The 22,597-nt window shown below is 39.4% G+C and overlaps 2 protein-coding genes across 4 annotated transcripts; both read left to right on the forward strand.

Moving 5' to 3' along the window:
• Positions 1-71: 71 nt before the first annotated feature.
• LOC143461083 (uncharacterized) lies at positions 72-18,983 on the forward strand. Of its 2 annotated transcripts, none has more exons than XM_076958848.1 (17): positions 72-211; positions 1,962-2,116; positions 3,758-3,860; positions 4,584-4,713; positions 4,949-5,076; positions 8,672-8,851; positions 9,216-9,306; positions 9,600-9,805; positions 9,954-10,149; positions 10,814-10,963; positions 11,665-11,782; positions 12,692-12,821; positions 14,552-14,705; positions 15,728-15,873; positions 16,460-16,665; positions 16,896-17,018; positions 17,227-18,983. In XM_076958848.1, exons 2-17 carry the CDS (start codon positions 1,985-1,987, stop codon positions 17,596-17,598), a joined length of 2,565 nt encoding a protein of 854 aa, XP_076814963.1. In that variant the 5' UTR covers positions 72-211; positions 1,962-1,984; the 3' UTR covers positions 17,599-18,983. The 2 variants fall into 2 exon arrangements, with proteins under 2 accessions (XP_076814963.1, XP_076814962.1); XM_076958847.1 differs by lacking the exon at positions 72-211 and adding an exon at positions 1,326-1,551.
• Positions 18,984-19,879: 896 nt separating this feature from the next.
• Positions 19,880-22,485, forward strand: LOC143461084 (N-acetyllactosaminide beta-1,6-N-acetylglucosaminyl-transferase-like). Of its 2 annotated transcripts, XM_076958850.1 has the most exons (5): positions 19,880-20,187; positions 20,368-21,159; positions 21,247-21,368; positions 21,441-21,769; positions 22,029-22,485. In XM_076958850.1, the coding sequence occupies exons 2-5, from the start codon at positions 20,506-20,508 to the stop codon at positions 22,226-22,228; spliced, it is 1,305 nt and encodes a 434-aa protein (XP_076814965.1). In that variant the 5' UTR covers positions 19,880-20,187; positions 20,368-20,505; the 3' UTR covers positions 22,229-22,485. The 2 variants fall into 2 exon arrangements, with proteins under 2 accessions (XP_076814965.1, XP_076814964.1); XM_076958849.1 differs by lacking the exon at positions 19,880-20,187 and having other exon boundaries at positions 20,227-21,159.
• Positions 22,486-22,597: the final 112 nt, after the last annotated feature.

The following is a 22,597-nucleotide window of genomic DNA, read 5'->3' on the forward strand; positions in this document are numbered from 1 at the left end:
GTACTAAATGATGCCGTTATTCTTAGCTTTATTTAACGTAAATCAATCACCTGAAATAATAGAATAATAGTAAAACAATAATAGTAGAAAAGCAACACAACCTCACAGCTCAAAGGATGTTCGTTTGTGACAATACGAACCGTGGAGTAATATTAGTCTACAACTAAGGAATGCGCGAAGCAGACAAACACAAGTAATCAAGATAAACGAGGCGAGTTTAACATGCCAAGTCTGCTGGTGTTTGCCTTTGAAAATGTCATTTGCACTTAACCCTATTAACCTACATACTAGCCTATAGGCCTAGTTTTTTTATTATTTACGAAGACTGGTATGGTAATTTTCAATTTCAAAGTGTAGTAATGCTCCATACTGCAGAGTATGGCAGTTTCCGCAGAGATATCGGTTGTGCAGAAGCAAAATGCTGGTGTGCAAGGAAGCAGTTTTGGTGCACTGCGAGTCGTGGCCTAAGGCTGCCCGGCATTTGTGTAGGCCAGGTGCAGCGCTATACGATAGAAATCGGGGGAAAAATCAGTGTTTCCCATTACTTTATTTAGAGAGGTTGGTTTTGAACGCTAATTTTTGCAATATAAATCGGAGCAAAAGTTGTTGCCTCCTTTTTTTCGGAGACACTGTTTGCTCTGTGCAATGCCATTTTAGAAAAAATTATCTCGTGTGTGCTCTTGCTATACTCTGCAGTCTGGGTAACACTTACTGGTACTTTGTTAACTAAAGCCTAAGTAAACTTAACAGTCTGAGCAAATAAAATTTTTGAAAGCTGTTGTCATTTTCAATCGAAAATAATTATCAAAGAGACCGCTCAGCAATAATTATCAACAAACCTCTTAACCTTGCAATGTGTTTGGTTCACTCCATCGTACCAATCATCGTGTTTCTGCAAGCAGAATTTCTTTGCAGAAAGCTGTCATATTTTGTAGTCTGGTGTTCATGTAGATCTGTATATTAACACATACTAGTTTGTTTCAACCGTAGTTTAAATCGTTTGGCCAGCTACTGTACATTGAAACCAGCACATTAAGCTACTTAAGATCAAATATACAATTGTACATTGGTGTGGAAACCCAAATGGGGATGGTTTCTGCCCTGGTAGTATTTTGTTACCACTCGATTCATTAGCTAATTATAGGGAATGTAAACCTATTCTTGGCAGCGTATATGCAGGCCAGATTGGAAAGTTTGCTAAGTGTGCCGGAAATTAAACTTATATAATTGGCTATTGTTTTGTCTTGCTGCAGGGGAGATATCTCAACCAAAAACAGCAAACTTTCCAGTCTGCTATGCATGTAAACAGCCTGTCTATTGATCCATCCTTGAATATCATATGTTTTTTACTACAAACAGGTTATGGATTTAAGAAGTAACATTTTCTTTAGATAGGTTTTTTTGTTGGCTTTGCAAACTGCATTTGGTTTATCCTGAGGTCCCTGAAATTAATTATAAGGACCAGGGCGAACCAACAGTTTTAATCTTATTGAAGATTTGCAAAACCATCCTTTTTTGGCTTGTCTGGCCTTCAGTACGGTTATTTAAGAGGTATATACAAATTGTTTTATTATTACATTTTCAATTGTTAACTATATATTGGCTATAATGCCATTTTATCATAGAAGATAAAATATTAGATATTCTAACTGTGGTAAAATCTATTAATTAAACCATGTTGAATCACTCCACCAGTCAAGTCGTTCAGATTTAATCTTAAATGATGAGTTTTTGAATTGATTGTATGAATCACCAGCAGTTTTAGCAGATTTGCAAAGCACTAATGTTCACACAGCGCAATTAGCTACGTTTTGTATGACTATGATATATATGCTGAATAAGCTGCATTGCTTTAAATTGAACACTAGTATAAGAAGTACAACCTAAATGCTACTTGGCTCTTTAGCTTTTTTGATTGGTTGGTTGGTTGGTTGTAGTTAATATAACTTTTATATTTTCAGAACGTCGTGGCACCTGCAAGTGTATGATGATGCATAGGGAAGTCGTCGCAAACGGCCATGCTTGCCACAATAACCATAAGTTAGCCACCTCAAATGGCAATCGCAAAGGAGATCGCGCCGAACTGAACAGCCTCAGCATACCAATTCCCACGCAGGTGACACTTCCTGTTTATGTTCTTTGAAACTTAGGATGTTTATGTTACAATCGTAGTTGCTGCAGCTGCATGACCGCCGTGTGTTGTTGAACATACGCCGTGCACGTGCAGCCGCTGTAAATACATGTCACCTTATTATGGATTTGACTACTTTTACCGAGGCGTTTCACGATTTTTTACGTCAAGCAGGTGTCGTGGTATGCACCATTTGATATTGTTATGAGTATTTTCATGCTTTAAATTTAATGAATTCTTACTAAAATTTATATTTTTTAAGGTCAGATGTTAGAAATTTCATTGATCAAAGCTTTCACTGTAAAAAACTTTGTGTGAAATGCTAAAACTTTTATACACTTGTTAATCCTCAATTTCTCGATAACAAGTCTATCATAGTGGACTGCTGCCGTTTGCATCGTGTTTATCAACTGTTGAGTCATTTTGGTTGTATTATGACTGGAAATGTGTGTAAAAGTATATATAGGCTTAGGCTATCTGATGATATCACCAAAATAAGCAGCAACATGTCCTTGTTGTTGTCTGATTAATAGTGAACCTAACTACCTCTGGTTAATTATATAGTTTGTGCATGTATATAATAAATACTGAAAACTTATCTTTTCTGTTTACGGTGCAGTTTTAAAAAATTGGCACAAATCACCTTCAATAATTTCTTGAAACCTTTTCTTTTGTGATTATGGTCAATTAATGTTCAGGTGTGTAATTAAACATCTGCTAAGAATGTTATGCACAACTTAGATAAAGTGATTTCACATCCGGGCTACCAGGAACATGTTATTGTAGTCGAGATCATATTGCCAAAATCTGTGTGTCGTAATCAGCATTTGCTGCTAACGCGACAAAGTTTGCAGCAAAGAGTGCAAAGCAGCATCGTTAAAATATGCTTCACTGTCTGCATGTCATGACAGATGGTCCCCAATAGAAAATGAGCGGAAAGAGCTAATTAATTATGGAAAAGCATCTCGTGTAAGACCAATACTCTATCAATGGCGTTCCTTACCATCAAGGCCAACATCGACAGCCAACATTTAGTTGGAGAACTTTCTTCTGATATAATTTAACTTCAGAAAAGAAGTCTCTTTATTAATGTTGACACATAAAACCCTTTGTTGGTCTAAACTCTAAAGTTATTGCATTGTTTCTACTGTTTGGACTAAAGGTTTCGGCTTTGCATTGTTTTTTTTGTTACTGCTGTTTCAAGAATCTGCTCTTGTAATCACTCAATTTGTAATTTGTGGCCAGCATCAATACTAATTACGTTGACATTTATTTGCCTTTACTCAGCCACAAGCTGAGTGTTGATGAGAAAATGACAAAAGCTTTGGTCAGCAGTTGATAAAACTAACTAGTCATTTTTATATCTGTCTTATATACCATTATTTACAATAGTTAAACACAAATATTGCTTATGAGTACGGGTTTCTTCGGCTGGTGGTTTTGCCTATGAAAGCATAATTTACTGATACCTTAGTGGACAACAGTTCACAATATTTACACTCACATTATTTTTGCTCTGCTTCCCTTGGGCACAGCAATTTCCATGTGTTTGCAGTTTGATGAGACTGTGACGCGCTATTAACGTCAAGACATGTCAAACTAACGAGTTGTTTATGTCATTTTCAGAAAGGCAATGTTCGGCGTACTTCAACCAACGATTCTGAAAGTTCAAATGATTCTTTTTCACAACCTGGCACACCAAATACTGGCGACATTTCTCCAAATTCAGGTTACTGTAAACTTTATTGTTGGCGCTAATCCCATAATATGTGTTGTAATACCAGACTTCAAAGTTGACTGAGGGACAGACTGGTGAATTAATTGACGATAAAAACAGGAACATGTACAAAATTGCATGTTGTTCTGGTACTATGTTGCATCCTCGAGAATTTTGAACAAAGTGTGCCTTTATCATGGCGCTAAACCGGATATTTTTATTCAAACAGTGGACATGAAAACATCGAGATAAGTTACTTTATTGTGACTCGATAAAATTACATTACATTGTAGCCTGCAGGCCCAGTATGATAATTGTAGGGCGTTTTGTTTGCACAACATGACTTTGCCCACCATCCCTGTTGTCATTTTACCTTTTTGTCTGCCTGTAAACATCCCTTGGGACATTTCATTCAAAAATATGTTGTTTGGGTTTTTTGATGGATGTTTAACCAGTTCCCATGTTGCATTCAACTTTAAAATGTTTTTTTTTGCCGATTGTTTGTCGTCGCTGTATTTCAGTCTTGAATTAAACGTTGCGAAGTCCATACAGGTCGTTATGTTAAGTTTTAAGTTTGACTCTGTTGGTATGAGACTAACATGACTCTTTTGTTCCAAAAGAGGCCATAATACTTGCCGAGTTTATAGTCTATGTTCTACAATGTTGCAAAATTGTTTTGTAAAACGTCTTTAATTACCGGTAAATTTCATTTTATTGATTTATTTGTTGTTGCAGCTTTTTCTCGCTCCTTAAGCGCTTCTCATTCGTCACATTCAACGTTAAACGTGTACAGCATGTCACCTAGAAGCACATCATTCATGTTCCAATATTATAGCACTCCGAAGGGTTATTACCCCGTTGAAAGGTACGTTAATGAATCATTGCCACACCACAGGCCTGCAAACATAATTACCAAGCCAATTGTCGTCTGTGGTTTAGTCTGTGACATTCTAGTTCGAATGTGTTATTGAGCAGTTTTGTTTAATTCAAGCAGATGTTTTTAATACATCAACATGACAACATCTAAAAATTACGGAGTTGAAATTTCGCATGAATGTATTTCAACTAGTCTATTTCAATTATTCTATTGTGTCACAAAGGGCAAGGAATGGTTACTACCACACCGATGAAAACGCCAATACAAGAATGCGGAAAAGGTCACTGGTTCGTACCACAAGCGAGTGTTGTCATGGCTCCCCACCTAATCACCCACCCAGTGTTTTAAGTGGTAAGCTTTTGCCTTATTGAACTAACCATGAACCATTTGGATGTCTAGTCACTACACCTAGTACCTACAGTATGTGCTTTTGCTTTTAGCTTTTATTAATATTTCAGCAGCGACATTATTTACTTAACAAAGTCATGTGTTAATTTCTTGAAAGGCAAATATCACCATTGGGAATGTATATTAATTGGCTATTTAGGCCTTTGAACAGTGTTTGCTGCATATTTTTCATGTTTCATGACTTGATTTTCTTTGAGTTACTGGCATGGTAAATACAAATATGATAATGATACATTTATGAAAGTGATAACTAGGTGCCTTTTTGCATTTTGAAGCTATTTCAAACAAACTTTGTCACATGTTATGAATCAGGAAATCAGTAAAATTTCATGGGTACATACGGAGTCCTAATTTTTTACCTTAAAACCATTGTGCTTGCTGTTTGTAGCCTGTTGTATTTGTTAATTCATATATTGACTCCGGTTCACGGGATAAACAGTTCAGTTAAATTGGTTGTGTGCAGTCCATTGTTGGACTGTTAAATATTAACTTCGCTTAGTTGACAATTCCATTCTGGTTGTTTGCTGATGGAGAGATGAAAAAACGTTAAAAGAAATCCACTGCCTTATCCTTGGATTGGTATGATCTTGTGCCAACCTCAAGTGTCTAACTAAAACCACATTGACGTGAATGGACACACATGTTATGTTATGATTGTTTTGGGGTGTAATTAGAATGCCTCAAGTATTCTTTTCCAATCAGAATGTGACCAAGTTCGACATATGGTGGCGCAAGACCTAACTTCCCTTTGCTTTCATACTGTTATCAAGTTACAGACAGATTTTATTCATAAATCCATCGACTTAGTTTTCATTTTGTCGAAGCCACTTGAAAAAGCGAACTAATGGTTATCTTCATCACATCATAGTACCATAGCCCAAGCATATATTTAACCTACAAAGCGCTGTGGGTCGGCTGTAAAAACAATTTTTTTGTATCAGTCAGTCTGTGTGGTTCTGAATCATTGCCTGAGACGAGGTGAAAATTATCAACAGTTATGGTAACTTACGGTTAAATGGTCACGTAGTTGGTTGTTGATTTCAACCATGCCGTTTTCTACTCCGCTTGATTCTATTATTTTAATAATTTGCGTTGTCCTTTATGTGATGGCGACAATATTTAGTAGTTGTACACATTGATATCCTATTTCGTTGACTGGACCTGTTTTCATTGTTTTGCTTCCTGGAATTCGATATGGACAGCCTTGTAATCATTGCCTGGCTTTTAAAGTTGTAGGTCTGGTATGCACATTTACTCTTGGTCATTCACATTTACTCTTGAGTAAAGGACTTTTTCTCCTGTAAATCGCATTTTGAGAATCAATTATGATCAAAAGCACTTGGAGTAGCTTGCTATGTGGGAGTGGGAGTGTCGAAAAAAGGCAATAAAATGTTTGCTGTGTGAAGGAGAGTTATAAAGAGCTTAAATTTGCTTTTGAAAATATTTTTTTATCGCTAAGGAGCCTTGTAGCAAACAGCATTGAAAAATGTGGAAAAGGCGTCAACATTATTTTCCCACCAGATGCAATGGCCGTTTAACTCATAACAAACATACGTGATACGCATTGGTTGCAGCGTAACATTTCCTTACATTATTTCCATCGTGTGGAAACTCCCGTAATTTTAGCCAAAAAAATTTGTCATAAGAAATGTTGCTCATTTTTGCTTGCTACTGCATTTAAATGTCATGGAGTGCAAGTTACCAATAGTATTTTAAATGAACTACTCTATGTAATACTTATTTAGGAATATTAAATTTTCTTACTACGAACATTGACACTGCAACAGTATGAATTAAAAATGGTAGAAAACGGGTAATTACTTGTCATTTTAGTTGGTGATTATGTGTTGGAAAAATCTGGTGATATTGTTCAAACTCGTGTGGTAATTTAATAGTTGTGTGCTATATTTCATTGGTTAAGTGACAGTGTAATTAGGCATTGTTGGAAGGTGTGTTGTGAAAAACATGCAATTTATTTAGATTGGGAATGTGAAATTGCTAGTTGTAGTTCCTGATTTCAAAATGCGGTGTAAATCATTTTTTTTGTCATCGGTAAAACTTAAAAAAGGGATAAAAACATGTTTTATCACTTTATCTGCTGAAGTTGTAAAGCTATTTTTATTGAAAAAGTTATAGTAGTACCGTGTTAGTCAGTTAGAGTTGAGTCGTTTTGTATCACCTGTCTATCATCAACTTATTTTCACACTTTTAAACCACCACAGCTTTGCCTTCGTGGTGCCATCGGAACTGGTTGTTTTTCTGTGCAAAATGCGGCCACTGCTGTATCAATTGGTGACTCATAGCGCTGACCTAAAGCAAAAAACGAACTTGATCACTGTGGCAATTTAGCAGAGCAAATATTTTGAACGAATGACTCACGTTTTAATATCAATGATACACTGTTTACCGGTTTAACACACATTTATACGAATGTTATCCGTTATATACATGTAGCTTACAATATACATTTGGGAACAGTTTTCTGCTGCTTTTGTATTATTTTATAATAATATGATAGAAACGATTAATTGCAATACGAAATAAATATATATCATTCCATTTTTTCTGCCACATATTGTATCAAATTTATTTGTTTTCGCCCTGACCCATACCTTGTGAGTTCTGGTTGTGCTTAAACCCACATAATTGTTTGTGCTAAATCTTTGTCTGGACCTTGTGCAAATATGCTTTGACCTGATCTTGTCTATTTCGCATCGATTGTCATCTGACATCATTTCGTCAATGTAAAATGAAAAATCTGTCACAGCAGTGTCTAAAATGTTAAAAACTTTGTCTGAATTTTGCTGCCAATATTTTCACACCTATCCGTGCTGTTAGCGTTTAAAGTGCTGTCATTCTAGGTGAGCACATCTCAGCGATATTATTTCAAACTCAAAATTTTTAAAAACCTCAACTAAAATTAAACCTTAGAACGCTTGGCAAAACTGTAGCAGTGCACATACAATATAAAGGTATATGCGGCATGGAGTTGTGGCGATCGTCCATGCTTTGTGGTTATGTTACATTAGCACAACATGAAAACATGTGTTATTGATACATCACTGAAAGTGCTGTTGGGAAATTTTCTTTCCAGTATATTCCTCAGTATGAAGTAGCACATTTGCAACCATCTGTTGGAAAGGTTGAAATGCTAAAATATTTGACTCTTAAGTACATGTTCTTGGTACATGTGTCCCGGTCTGTAAGACTCAGTCAATCTTGTTTCCATCGATCAACATTTTTTGTCGTCGACTTCGCTTTGGCGATGTTTCTTCTGCCACGAATGTTTTCAGTTATTGATTTTCTGCTCTTGCACTGCCTGTGGCTGATCGGTTGAATTTTTTCATTGACTCCAGTGTTACACTTACAAGCATTAAATGTAAATAATCACACACTCTGTAAATGAAATCATTAGGTATGTAATTATTTATTTATCTTATTTGTAAAATTAAACCAGGAATATTTTGATATTTGTTTGTTTATTTCTTATTGTAGAATTCTGTTTGGGTTGTAAATATCTATATTGTTGTGTTTTAAGGCGTCCCGTTAAATCTCCAAAACGAGTACATGGATGACCCTCGTAGGCGTGCATGGTCGGAGTCGGACAAGCATAGGAAAAACAATATGCACTTAAGCAGGATGTCGGCGTTAAAACGGATAAAAAGGAAGCTTGGTCGTAGCAGCAGCCTTAAAAAGAAGAAGGATGGAGAAATTAATGGTGGGCTTTTGTTTGGTTAAGAAACATGTTCTCTGCCTTTATCAACCAATCAATGATAAGTTAATTAAATGAAATGATTGACTCAACTGCTCAGCATTTGGCGTCACTTATTTTGTGCTTCCTTTTTTAATTTATGTCATTAAAATTCCAATGCATCTTACGCGTAACATGAAATCTCTTTACAAAGTACTTTCATCAAACCCACAGCGTCACAAATGTTATTTCACCTATGTTTGTACAAATTGTGCTTTTATGTTTACATAACAGCTGCAGAACTAACAGACGTGATAAACAACGGCAAATTGATCGTAGGAGCAAAGATTGTGGTAAACAAGTCAATTTTATCAGCCACTATTTTTGCTAGATGTCTACAATCAGACAATCTCAAACAGCAATTCCCTTGAAAAAGTGGAAGAGGGCCGCCAACTCGATCACAGCAAACCGACTTCACCCAAGTAAGAACATGATTGTGATCAAACGGTTTTCTTCTGAGCTGTAAAACCCACCTCCACGTCAAGTAACCGTATTTCCCGCAAACCATGTGGTTTTCTACCATCCATGTGCTTGACTTGGCTTGTAACACGTTTTACAACGCACGTTGCCTTGTGGTCTTGTCTGTGTTTCGGTCCACCGGTTTCACGGTACCACCCAGGGGTTCGAAAAACCCCTGAAATCGAAACCTATTAAGTAACTTCAACCCTCATTGCCCAAACTGACTTAAGAGACCACAATTACCTGTCTATCGCAGCTCCTCAAGACGAAGCACGATGAATGACGAGCAGTTGAACCATCTCACTCTTCACCAGGAAGACGAGACGGCCAGCATCACCAACCACCTCGCCGACATGAACATGAACCGCAACTCTGCTCGGGAGAGGATCAGATCACCTTCCGGAGAACAGAGCCCAATCGTTAACCCGCATGCAGAGCTTATTTATCAGCGCTTCCTAGAAGGTCAATTAAGTTTAAATCTTCTGCGTAGTGTAATGATACTGGTAAGGTTCTTTAGTTTCACAAGGAGCGTGTCGCGTACGGTATTGTCTCGTCCTGACATTTACAACGAAAGAAAGCGATCGATAAGAAGCCTTTTGTTACTTCACAGAGCACACTTGTTACGACATAATGCCCACAAGCTGCAAGTTGGTGGTTTTCGACACGGCCCTACAAGCCCGCAAAGCCTTCCATGCCCTCATCTCAAACGCCGTGCGTTCCGCGCCCCTCTGGGATTCCCATACCCAGAGTTACGTCGGCGTGCTTACCGTCACTGATTTCATTAACGTCATCATACGTGCTCACAGGTTAGTCAGCCTTCAACTTTGCGGTTTTAACATTGAGTTGCTTAAAGCCAGCAGCAGCTACAGACTCCTCGGTCACAGAGTGTGTCGTGTTCGGTTACTGGCTCGTCGTGATGTCATTTGACTTACGAAATATCTATAAAAATTGAGTTTGTTTTTGACGTCTTTATGCGCATTATAGCGTGCATTAATTGTTTAAGGAAACCAGTATGAAGCCAGTAGTTATTTTGCTTATAATTTTTCGTGTTCGGTCGCAATGGTCGTAGTTTCTTACAGAGTTTCTTCACTTTGAAAAGCTTACTGCGATAATCACCGAAGTTAATTTAATTAGTTTTAGAACCGATAGAAATGCTTATGAATTAAAACGCTATCACTCTATGTAAGTGGTATTTGAAATAAGCGCATTAAAAACAGAATATGCTGTCACGGGCTGGAAACGTTTTCCTAAATTCCTTTGCCCCAAAGCTTTTCAACACACAGTTTATTACAATTTTACCTGACGAGACCTTTGACACTTTTTCAGAAACATTCGTTTTTATACAGTCAACGAGTTCTTAGAAAAACAACCAACGCGCTCACAATAAACACGATAACTAAACTCTAACCTTCAACGATACACGTGCTGCCGGTATATCCGCTCTCTCATGCACTTTAACTTCGCGCGCAGGTCTTCCACGATGAAAGTAGAATCCGTGGAGGAACAAACCATTGAGAACTGGAGAGATCTCCTGGAAAAGAAGCCCTACTTCACCTGCGTCCACCCAGCCGACTCCCTTCTACGTTCGCTGAAGATGCTCAAAAGTGAACATTTTCACGGGTGAGTCTCAGTCGTGATTTCGGTTAAACTTGGATTAAAATTTCCTGAGTGATTTAATGAGCTTGTTGCCTTCACCAGCGTTTGTGAAACAACCACCTTGTTTTGAAATGATATTTTTGCAATTGGTGTGAATCGTGTAGCTGCGTATGCGGTATTCGCTTCATGGTTGCAACATATTTAACATAGGCTGCCATCCTCGTGCATAACACAGCCTTGCTGGTATAGGTCGTCCAGAAATTGCGTCGTCAGGAGTTGTAAATGCCGCATATTTTGCAATGCATGCAGCATTTCTAGCATTTATTGTCGTCCTGTTTTAGCCGTTTTGCTGAACCGTGTCGGTGGAAAACAGGAAAGCGGGGGGTTTATGAAACTAGCACAGAGAAAAAGAGCTGAAAAATTTTATAAACAATCGACAAATAGCCTTTGTACGTTTGCTCATTTCACTGGACCTGACCAACGTAAAAATAGCGTTTGGCAAATCGAGCGTCGTAAACAAGTAGCAGAAAGAACATGTGTGGTTTTGCTGGAATTTAAAATGCGGATTTTCTTTGAATTGCACCTGCACGTTTTGAACCGGATTAAACTGGTTTGAACCAGACAAATAATAATTCGCTCCAATTTGAATGACGCGCAGAACCGATTCAACACAGACATATTTTCTTCTTCATCTCGTTTCATCCTGATCTTTTCTCTCGTTCCAGGATTCCGATCGTGGATGAGACGAGCGGCGACATCTTCCACATCGTCAACCACAAGAGGATTCTCCGATTCCTCCATCTCTTCATGAACGAACTTCCGATGCCCGGGTTCATGAAAAAGGTGATGATCAAATTATTGAAATATTAAAACGTTATAGAACTGAAGAGGATAATGATGATGAAGATAAATGATCAAGTGAAGAAGATTATATTGATATGTTGTTTGACTCCATGGGGCGATTTAAAAAACCTTAGTTCTATCCACTCTATTGTGTGTCGATGGGTAACAAAATACGCAAGAAAACCGCAAAAGACAGGATAAGTGTATCTATTAAAGAGATAAACTTTTGAAACTCCAGCAATAACGTTTGAAAGCGGAAGTATCCCCTAACATTAGCGCACATATCTTCAAACGCCTAACAACCGCACAACGGGCGTTTTTTGTCTTTGTCCTGCTTGCGTTTCACCTGCTGTATGATAAGCAGGGTTTGCTTTCTCGTTAAGCCCTATTTGTGTCTCCTGCTGACTATGTGACTGCGAGTCATCTGCGCTAAATAAATAACCTGTAATTAGACCAGCACTGCGGAAAATATACTTGTTTTTGCGTCGGTACGATCGTACATTTACGAAAGAAAAAAATTCTTTCTGCACCCATGTTGGTCTTCACACGTAGCAGTACCCTAGGTTACCACAAATGCGTCGCTACTCCTTCATAGGGGTCAAGCTGAGACACTTGACGTCATCAAAACCAGCAACGTGGCATCACGTTTAATAAGATATGGCGGCAAGGAAAGCCTGCCTTTACTGGATATCAGTAAAGGCAAACCACTGCAGGCAAAATAAAGTTGCACCATTCGTCGTCAGATTAATTTATTTTGCAGCAGAATTTATGTCCAATGAATCCACCTACAGTTGGCACCGATGTAAAGCCCCGAACCTTTAGTAGTTACACATTTTCAAAAAACACATCTTTGGTATCTCAATCGCATATTCTCACCAATTTGCTTAAAATCTTCTTTTTCTCTGCAAGACACTGGCGGAAGCACGCATTGGAACTTATGAGGATATCGCCACTGTCACTCGGAACAACACAATGCTCGATGTACTGCAGTTGATTGTCGAAAGAAAGTTAACAGCAATACCTGTGGTGGACGAGCAAGGTACTGCGTTGTCATAATTTCAAGAGGATAATCTTGGCTTGGTATTGTGTGTTTTATCGAAATTTAAAAGTGTGTTGTTTGTTCTGATTCTTCACCTTAATCGCAACCCCGGAATAATTGAAACTCCGTTGCAAGAATTGTAACTAAATAAGTTTGAAAGTTTTCCGTCTTATCCAGCACTAACGCACTAAACCTCGTAAAATTATCCAAAAATTTAAAAATTATTGACAAGTGTCTATTTTCAGTCTCCTGCGTCTTGCGTGTTTGGATTATTCCAGTTTCGGTATATCGCTGGCCCCCATTTGTTTTGTAACTTTTGAACGTGATCTGCATGAATCATTGGAAAATAGCCAATAAATTTCGAACCCTGTGTTTGTTTCTTGACCCCTACGTCACACGCGTTGACAAAGCCAGCCATCAATGCTTTCCTGACATTAATAACCTCCTTGGGAATCAAGTTCTTGTGACGCAATTATTCATAGATTAGTTTCCGAGAATAGCCAACAAAACCGTCGGCAAATATTCTGTTAAATATTAAAGCGCTGGTTTATAAGCGTGGTGAGAAATACATCGTAATTCCTACAAGCGAGCGTCGTCATTTTCATTACCAGCCTATTTGTTCCACAATGAAATCATAATTTGAAAGTCGCCTTAGCCGGGACAACGTTAACACGTGCATTGGCGCATTCTCGTTGTGCACACAACGCTATTTTTTACTTCTGTGCTATGACCCACAGAGGACTTGGTCCATCAAAACAAAACACTTTTTCAAAACAACTGTCACGTAACTATAGAAGCCATTATTGAGTCATAGATGAATTACGTGATTTACGTCATACCACTTCACTCGGTAACAATAGTAGATGGGTAGGAAGCCGCTTCGCTATCTTGTTGTTTTCAAATCACCACTCGTCCGTAGTCGACCGCAAATCTCACCCAAAAGGTGGCTTTTTAACACGAAACAACACGACCCGCCGCCCGCTTTCCACAAGCCTTTGATGTAAACTACGTTGTTTACTGACACCGCTGTTTAATATTTTATGAATGGCGTAAGTCCAACATTTCACCGCACAACAACATCGTCAAATTTGTTGTTTTCTTCCCAAGCTTTTGTGTAATTTGTGATTTATATTATTGTATTACCCAGGGCATAAAATAAACTAATGCGCTTCTAGTCAGGTCACCTAGACAGAAGGAAAACACATAAATTAGCGGTTTAGATTTGACAGAGATCAGTTTGTTATTTGTCGACTGCTGTCGCTTGTTATTTAGGTCGATTTCAAAACACCTTCGAGCAGCGCATAGAAGCCACAGCGACGTTTCCTGTTCGAAATGCGTAGTATTTGATCTTAATGCGGCTGCAAAAACAATATTGTGCAAAGCTGTAGGCATTGCAGCAAACCCGCGTGTGTTTGACTGTTTGCCCTTGTTTGACACGCCGCGGTAAACAAACGTGATGTTTTGCTTGAAATTATGATTATTTTCAACACGCTTTATCTCAAATTCTCTTGTGATATTTGCTTTGTATTTGTGAAGCAAGTGTTTAACAATCGCAATAATTAAAAAATTTCTTTAATTTCAAAACCAAGTAAAATTGTTGTGACAATTGTATTTATATTTAAGGAGCATTTCGCTTGCTCTAATGCACAACAAACAGCTTGGTTTAAGCTTTCGTCGATTCCCCAATTATGCCTTCGTCTTGTTTACGTATATTTTGTTGATGTTTTCAGGAGATGTCACCGACGTATTTTGCAAGCTAGACATGATCTCACTCGCAGCCCAGGGCCTATACCACGATCTTTCTATGACATTAGAGATCGCGCTCGCCTATCGCTTCACACCCCTGTTTGAAGACGAAAACTGCGCAGCGGACGCGTTCGCCAGGTAAGTCATTTTGACCCCGAAATTATGACTCCTCATCCGCCGGCTTTTCCGGGATTTTTTCCGGTCGATTTGGTCAAGTCACGTTGGCACACGGCTAGGCGCGATTTCTAGGTCAAAAGGACTTGTTTATCAGCCGAAGCTGCCAGACAAGGGCCTCGCCGATAGAGATAAACGAACCAATGTGTACATTGGGTGAAAAACAAGACTTTGCTGACCTTTCGTTTTGTTCTCAGTGTTCGCTGAGGCGTGACCGGTCGCCGCCGCCGACCCCCATTGTGACGTAACCATTATTAGGTTTCTGTGGTGCGTGTTATCGAACAGCGAGCCATCACCGTTGCTCAGATTTATGGAAACGATTCAATATGATGCGACAAATTAACAATGTCGACTCCCGCCGAATTTTGAATTGACACAAATCACGTCCGAACCGGAAACGTTGAAGCCGTTTTTACCGTTTTTACCTGTCCTTGTCTACTGTGTTGTAACCGCCGCAGCGTGTCACTCGCCCACTAACATTCATCGATTTGTGGTAATTTACAAATATTGGATAAAATGCCAGTCGTTAGTCACCGAGCTTGTTCAAGTGATACCGCTGTGTTTCTTTGTACCTGCTATGATCATCCTAATTTCCTATCGTGGCATTACATTTATTTAATCGGTACCCGGTTGATCCTGAATAATGCGATAAACCTTCCGCGTAAAATTTCTCAGGGGGTGTTTGACGCTAAACGGGCAAGGCGTTAAGACAACATGGCGTTAGCTGGCTGTTAGAATTCTTTTTTTCGCGTGAAAGTCAGGGCTTTGTTTATCGGTGAAACGTGCAACTAAATGCTATCACGTGATTCGCCGAATAGAACTTTTAAAAGCAAAATAAAAAACTTCAACAAAAAATACGGAAAACGAAGTGATAAGTCGCAAGAAGCGCGTTAAGTTTTCATGACTACACACGAGATTCTGACCGATATGTTTTCCCGGCAACGACCCCACAATCACCCGCAGGTAAACACTTCTTTACGCAACAGATTTTCATCCCCAATTCCTCAAAGACGGGAATTCCCCCGTCATCGGAGTACGGAGCAGGATTGCGGGAAGTTGAGCGTGTTCCTTGACGAAATCTCCTCGAAGGATCATTCCAGAAGAGGACACTCGTCCATCAAAGGTCATGCAGGTACGTTTCAGTCAACACCTTGTCACAGCGCCTGACCTTAACGGTTTAACGCCTGAGTTCCCACGAGGCGAGCTGGACGCCTGATAACCTTAATAACAGAGCGGTAAGAGCCTTGAGCAGTTAGCGGTTCCTTCTATAGAGCACGTCGCAGTCGTGTTTTTGTCGAAAGGAGAGACCGATAACTCTATTGTCGCGTCATATCCTAGCCCGTCTTTCATATTTATGAGGTCATAATTTGTTTGGTGTGTTTTTCGCAAAGAGTTCGCTTGTTTTTGAAGCGGTTTGTTTTCAAGTCGCTTCATTGAACAAACAAACCAACATTTGACATGGATGGAATTATTTGAAGTTGTTAATTGCTCACATACCGAAACCTGAAGTGAAATTCTCCCCAGTAACAGTTTGTTGCTTTAGATATGACACACAATGTCCCGCACGTAGCGAGCTCGTTATTCTTAGCAGGAGATTTTCTTTCGTCGCCCGCTAAATTCGCACTGAAACCGAGCTTATATCACTTCACCGATATCTTAGAGAAAGTACTCTCTTGTTCCATCTAGCGGCGACTTACTTTTGATTTATATTTTTATAGCTGTTCGTCCTAAATCTCAGCACATTCCACATCATCACCGTTCTTCTACCGGCGACAGTGCAACGGCCTCTCCACGAATGCCACGTCACGGACCGATGGCGCAGGACACTCTTACGTCACCGGACGCAAGCTCGCACCATCATAGAATGCGTCACAAGTCGCTTAGCAACCCCCTGGTGAAATGCCGGTTATCGGACAGGCTGCAGGTAGGACATAATTATCACAATTCACTTTAATATTTGACTTTGCGATTGTTTGTTTCATTGCTGTGCTTTTTTGAAATGATGTTGTCTTCTAAATGGCCTTGCATGCGTGCTTCGAAGAACGTCTCTTGCCCATGTTGTTACCCGGGCTGCGTGCAACTTAAATCTACCGGTTCTAAAAATTATGCATTTGCTGATGACTGATGTCGGTGTTTTTCATTGGTTGTTTTTAGCACGTGATCGACCTTATGGTGAACAGTGACGCAAATCTCTTGGTTGTGGTTGGTCAACAAAGTAATCACGTGGTCGGTGTCATTACAGTGTCGGACGTCTTGGATTTCATCACAAACCCGCAGGTACCAAAACAATAACACCCTGTGTCTTCCAACCACTGTTAGTTGTTAAATTCTTGCTACGTCTACCTCATTTAAACAGAGTCTTGTGAGGAAAAAAGCTTCATGCTCATTGCTTTCGAAATTTGAAATTTTCGTTTAATTTCACTCACGGGGATCTCCCCTGATTAGCGAGATCTTGACGCAAAATATTTTGATCTTCGTTTCACAGGAGGCGAACTCCTCTCCATCTCTGCATCATCATTCTTCTCGCAAGTGGAGGAGCAGAGTCCGCTATTCTTCCCTGTCCTCCGGCTCCTCACTCCCGTCGGTTCAAGATGGGCCCGAGTCAGAGGCTCTAGCCGAAACGAATGACTCCGTTCCGTTAATCTCCCCCGATTCCTGCGGAAACGGACATTTGCAAAACGGACGTCCGGCTTCTAAGCTCTCATCGTCGTCCGAGGCGTCCGGAAGCAATGACTCGGGATACCTGAGCGTCAAAGACTCGAATATGAACATCACTGACATCGGGGCCAAGAAGCGGGATCTCGCCGGAATCAACCCTCGTTTTCTGCGCAGCGGTGTGGAAATGGAACGGGCTTGAAAAACTAAGATGTTATAAAAGTTGTTCAAAAAGTGGCTCCTATAAATCACAGTGTTTAACTTCGAACGAAAACTATTTCCAGTTTCTGTTCGCAGTTTTGTCAAAACGCGACCGGCACCATCAAACCCCTGAAATCGCGAAATGATTTTGTTGTACTTCAGCCCGTTGTCGTCTGTTTTCTCGCTACAAAGTTCAAAGCCCGTTAAAGTTTCAGCCTTTTTCTATCGAAAAGTGCCCTGGTTCAAAATATCTTACTCAACTGTGAACGTGTGTGACCTCGAGTTTGAAGTTTCAGTCCGCCGACCCACCGACCCAAGGATGCGGCAAAATCGGCGACCAAGTCTCGATGTTGTTTTCCAAGCCTCTTCATGCTGCTGAGAATTTCACTGTATTTTGTGCCTATTATTATCGGAATCCTACAATCGGAATGGTCTCGATATAAATCTTTGCGCGTTGTACAGGTACGCTTGCTTTTCGTTGTCGTCCGTGCTTTTTTCATCGTTGTTTTTCTCGTAAGGTTGGGTGCTTACGCCAAGAGTTTTTGAGCGATCGTAAGGTGATAGTTTGTAAATTTTTTTTCTGTTCGTAATCTTGTTCGAAATTTTCTTGTTTTCCTGTTGCTTTCCATTTACAATCCCTTATGCCGTGGCGCGTTTAAATCTAGGACCTTCTCATTTAATTTGGCGTAACTATGACGAGATTTTGTGTGACCGTTAGACGGCGCACTTGGCATAGTTCGAATAAAATCGACACGTTCAGTTTGTTCGTCGTTAAAGTATCTCACCCTTAAATATACTCAAGCATTGAGTATTTGCTTTTGAGTAAGCTCCTGGCTCCGCTATCACGAGCTGCATCGCAAAAAAATGTAGACTTACTTTAAAATTTTGATTAAGTTACGAAAAATGTAGAATTAAAACATGTGTAGTATTTGTACAGCTTTAAAACCGTTTACTGGTAAAATTTACAGTGCCTGGCCTGTGGGTTAAAGTTTCAGTAAACACCATGCGTGTAAAGTGATTGTTTTTTTGTGTTGTGTTTTCCGATGAAGTTTGCTTTGGCAAAAATTCTTTGCGTTGAGAAATGCCCGCTTTTTGCTGGTCGGACGATTTTGTTTGGTTTGTAGAAATATGCAATTCCGTTAACCTTGAATCCTTATTATGGCATCTGCACGTCATAGTTTGTTTCATGCGGAGCGTACCTTGAAGGATTCTCTTCGCTTTAAGCAGATTTCATTTGTGACGTAATAACTTTATTTCAGCGCTACCTCGTGACGTATAGCTCTGTATAACGGTGCAAATTGAAAATCCAGGCCTAGATAGAAGGACTTTATCATGTACTTGTCGCACACTTTGGATTAATTCCCAATAAACAATCAATTCACTGAACGTGTCTTATGTTCAACGTGCGGGAGTGGCGTGGCATATGCGCCTCAATTATCACGCCAGGGCAAAAAAAGAGTGAAAGTGGTCACTACTGGCCTGGCCCCTCATGGATCTACCTTTTCCCCAACATAGGCTTTGACAGTTCCTTAATTAACAGCTATACCTTCTGTTTACCGTCATCATTACCAACGCAAACTCGAAAAGTTACGATAGGTCAAAAAATTCTGACAAACTGGGAAAGCAACGCTTTCATCTGCTGACAAGATTTCAGCCGTCAAAGGTGTTTTAGTTAACTTCGGCGCACAACGCATGGAGCGGCTCGTAATTTGAACGAAAAATACTAAAATAGCGACTCGGAGCTGGATACCGGTACCCTGGTCACTTATCAAGTTCAGCTAGTTAGTTGAATAAGTAGCTATGTATCCAACTTCAACCGCAAACTGACTAAGAAACAGCCTGACTGGTACTGTAATTGAAAGTCATGTTGTGAATAAGTTGCCAAGGTTTGTATTAGTAACTGGTAACCAACTTCATCCTGGTCAATAAAACCGCCAAAATACTTATGAACCGTTTCTGTAACAAACATTTTCTTTCAATCTAGAAATATTTTCGATGGTGCTTACAGTAATGAGAAATGCAACTAAAGTTCGTAGCCCTGTTGTTAGAAGAAAAGAATTGTGACGTCATACTCGCCCTAGAATCACTGCTGCATTGAGAATGTTTCGAGATTGAAACGAAACGTCTGCTACAGATTTGTTCAAACTTATTTCGTTTGTATTATTCATCCTTTGCATGTTGGATTAGAAGTTTGGTTTCTTATTTCACACGTCGTTGCACTTTGCTTGGGGCGATAACTCGCATCGCTCTGGAATGTCACAAGTCAAATGTATCACGTTTTCGCAAATTACTTCTCAGCAAAAAAGACAAGGTTGAGTCGTTCGTACACAAAGAGAATGGCAGAAACAGACCGGCTTGAAAGTCGAAAGAAATGGAAATGTCAAGCTGGCCAATAACAGACATAGTCGAAGGAAGCTGTATTGGCAATAATGTGATACTTGCTTCAGTCAACAACTCAATGACCGTTCACACTTCTCTGCGTAAACGGTTGCTTCCTGAGGTTGGCAGAAAAAGTCGTCAAGCTAATTGTTTTGCCTCTAACTGAGAAAAGTTTCGAGATATTTGAGTTCGTAATTACGCAGATTGCAAGGTGTGTTTCGATAATTCATATAGTTTACTTCCAGGAAAGATTAACATCATTTTTCTAATCTTTAATAGACATCATTTAAATTTATTAAAATTAGTTTATTCAACGTTTTAGATTAGTCACCAGCAATTAAAAATTGGAGATAGCAAGTTGTTTTTACTACGGTTTGCTACAAAATTTTAGGTCAAGTTCCGGGCCCGATATTTTACGCAAAATATAGAGATGCATAGAGGCTATTTGGCTGCTTATCAAAAGTTGAGACTACCCAAGGTAGTTGTTACCACATGTTTCTAACACGAGCTCGAGTTATGACATCAGCTGATGGTCATGAAAAGATTCGCTTGCTTGCTGGTTGTATCAGCGGTTGTATTGTACAGAATCGCTTGGTATTATTCGTGGACTTGCGAACAAAAAACTGATCATGCATATCCACTGAAAGTACGATCAGATCTCAGTAGAGTGAAGAATACAACTCGACTTACCATTAAAAACGATGGTTTATGCTTAAACCTGATGAATGGTACAAAGCATTTAAATATGACGAATAAAAAAACATCCGATTTCACTTCTGATTATGACGTCAAGTCTTTGGCTTCGAAAGGATGTAATCACGTGATCGACAAGTATGACTTTGAAATGGATTTCAAGCACATAACGAAAGAAGAACGAGACTTCCCAATCGCTTACTCCATACTCGCCCATCAAAATGCTCATCAACTTATGCTGCTCCTGAGCGCTATTTATGCTCCTCAAAATGTCTATTGCATCCACATCGATCTCAAGTCAACATCCATGTTCGAAGCAGTCAAGGAAATTGCTTCGTGTTTTGCAAACGTTTTCCTCGCAACCAAACGAGAGGACGTCGTTTACGCCGGTTTCAGCCGGTTACAAGCGGATATAAATTGCATGAAAGATTTGGTCAATATTCCTGTTGCCACGACTAATTGGATATATCTGATTAACTTATGCGGACAGGTAAATGTATATCCATAAGCCAAAACCGCAGTTTACTGTCTACAGTCTATATTCCTACTTGCTATGAAAAGATACAGGTTTTTGCAGGATTTTCCGCTTCGAACTAACCTAGAGATAACAAAGCAATTGAAAAAACTCAACGGTCGAAATCAAATTCACGGCGAAGCAAATCCTGTAAAGTTTGTTCGAAGAACTAAATATATTCACAAGTAAAATTATTTTCGCATCGACTTGTTGAGTTATGTAAAACTTTTTGGAACCAATCGTTTATTTTTCTATAGAGTGGTCAACAGAACAGGCAAAGACGGTATGGTGGAAAGAATAATAATTAGGACTTCACAGTTAAAATCTCCTCCTCCTTTCAACATGATCATCCGGAAGAATTCAGCTTACAACATCTACACTCGCCGATTCCTTCGCTGGGTGATTTTTGAAAGCGAAAAAGCGAAAGCGCTCCTGGAATGGTCGCGAGACACGTTGACACCGGATGAGCATTACTGGTTGATGCTGGATGCTCTGGAAGAAGCTCCGGGAAGAACAGGAAAGATGAGCGGATTTACATTGTCGCCGTACGTTTCCTGGAACACACACGCTCACAGAATCTGTGGAGGTATTTTATAATGTATTTTTATAATGAGTCGTGTTGCATTACTTAATTGTTATTTAGGTTTCGTGGTTGATGTAGTCTGTAAAACGTTTCGTTTTTTCCTTCTTTTAATATGACCAAGAGTGGTGCGTGTATTGCTCACGTGCTTTTCAACTCATCTTTAAGATTTTAAATTAATTTTGATTTTGTCATCAAATTCCTGAATTAGTTGCCACATTTCAAATTCGAGATCGCCAAGTTAACTTTTGTCGAAAAATTGCAGGCTACTGGAGACATTACAGCTGCGTATTTGGAAGCAACGATCTCGGACGATTAGTGCGCCAGAACAAATTGTTTGCTAACAAATTTGACGTCACGTATGACTCACTTCCTGTCACGTGCTTAAGGAAATGGCTGGACGACAGGAAGTTTAGGACAAACGAGATTTGGAATCCACACAGAAGTCCGGTTTCCATCAATTGAAAGATTGTTTTGTAGCCGTTCTCTCAGCTATCTCAACAGGCTAATAGACCTCCCTTTATATACTTTAAACATCCCATTGTGAGTTCAAAATCTCGCCACGGGTACCAAGACATTTGAATGAAAATTGATAGGCCTCAGCTTGTTACTTATAGGCTCGGAGAAGATGTGTTATTGGTGATATTGTAAAGCAATACCTGATGCTTATATTATTATTAACACGGACTTTATTTAAAATGGTATAAACATAATGTCCTTTATACCCATGGATCTGTATCGCACAACTCTTCATCTAATTAGCTTGTTTTACGACTTTTTCTGTTTCCCCGAAGTACCCAACTAAAAATCTCTTCCACGCTGCAACGAACATAA

The sequence above is a fragment of the Clavelina lepadiformis genome, chromosome 5, assembly GCF_947623445.1.
Source record: "Clavelina lepadiformis chromosome 5, kaClaLepa1.1, whole genome shotgun sequence".
NCBI lineage: Eukaryota > Metazoa > Chordata > Ascidiacea > Aplousobranchia > Clavelinidae > Clavelina > Clavelina lepadiformis.

What these genes read in the sequence shown, in the direction of transcription:
- LOC143461083 (XM_076958848.1), top strand. Translation starts at nt 1,985, where the DNA reads ATGATGATGCATAGGGAAGTCGTCGCAAACGGCCATGCTTGCCACAAT. An exon ending in TTATCAGCGCTTCCTAGAAG is followed by an intron (nt 9,806 to 9,953) that starts GTCAATTAAGTT and finishes GTTACTTCACAG; the next exon opens with AGCACACTTGTTACGACATA. An exon ending in GTCATCATACGTGCTCACAG is followed by an intron (nt 10,150 to 10,813) that starts GTTAGTCAGCCT and finishes CTTCGCGCGCAG; the next exon opens with GTCTTCCACGATGAAAGTAG.
- LOC143461084 (XM_076958850.1), top strand. Translation starts at nt 20,506, where the DNA reads ATGGTCATGAAAAGATTCGCTTGCTTGCTGGTTGTATCAGCGGTTGTA. An exon ending in TGATTAACTTATGCGGACAG is followed by an intron (nt 21,160 to 21,246) that starts GTAAATGTATAT and finishes AGGTTTTTGCAG; the next exon opens with GATTTTCCGCTTCGAACTAA. An exon ending in AGAACTAAATATATTCACAA is followed by an intron (nt 21,369 to 21,440) that starts GTAAAATTATTT and finishes ATTTTTCTATAG; the next exon opens with AGTGGTCAACAGAACAGGCA.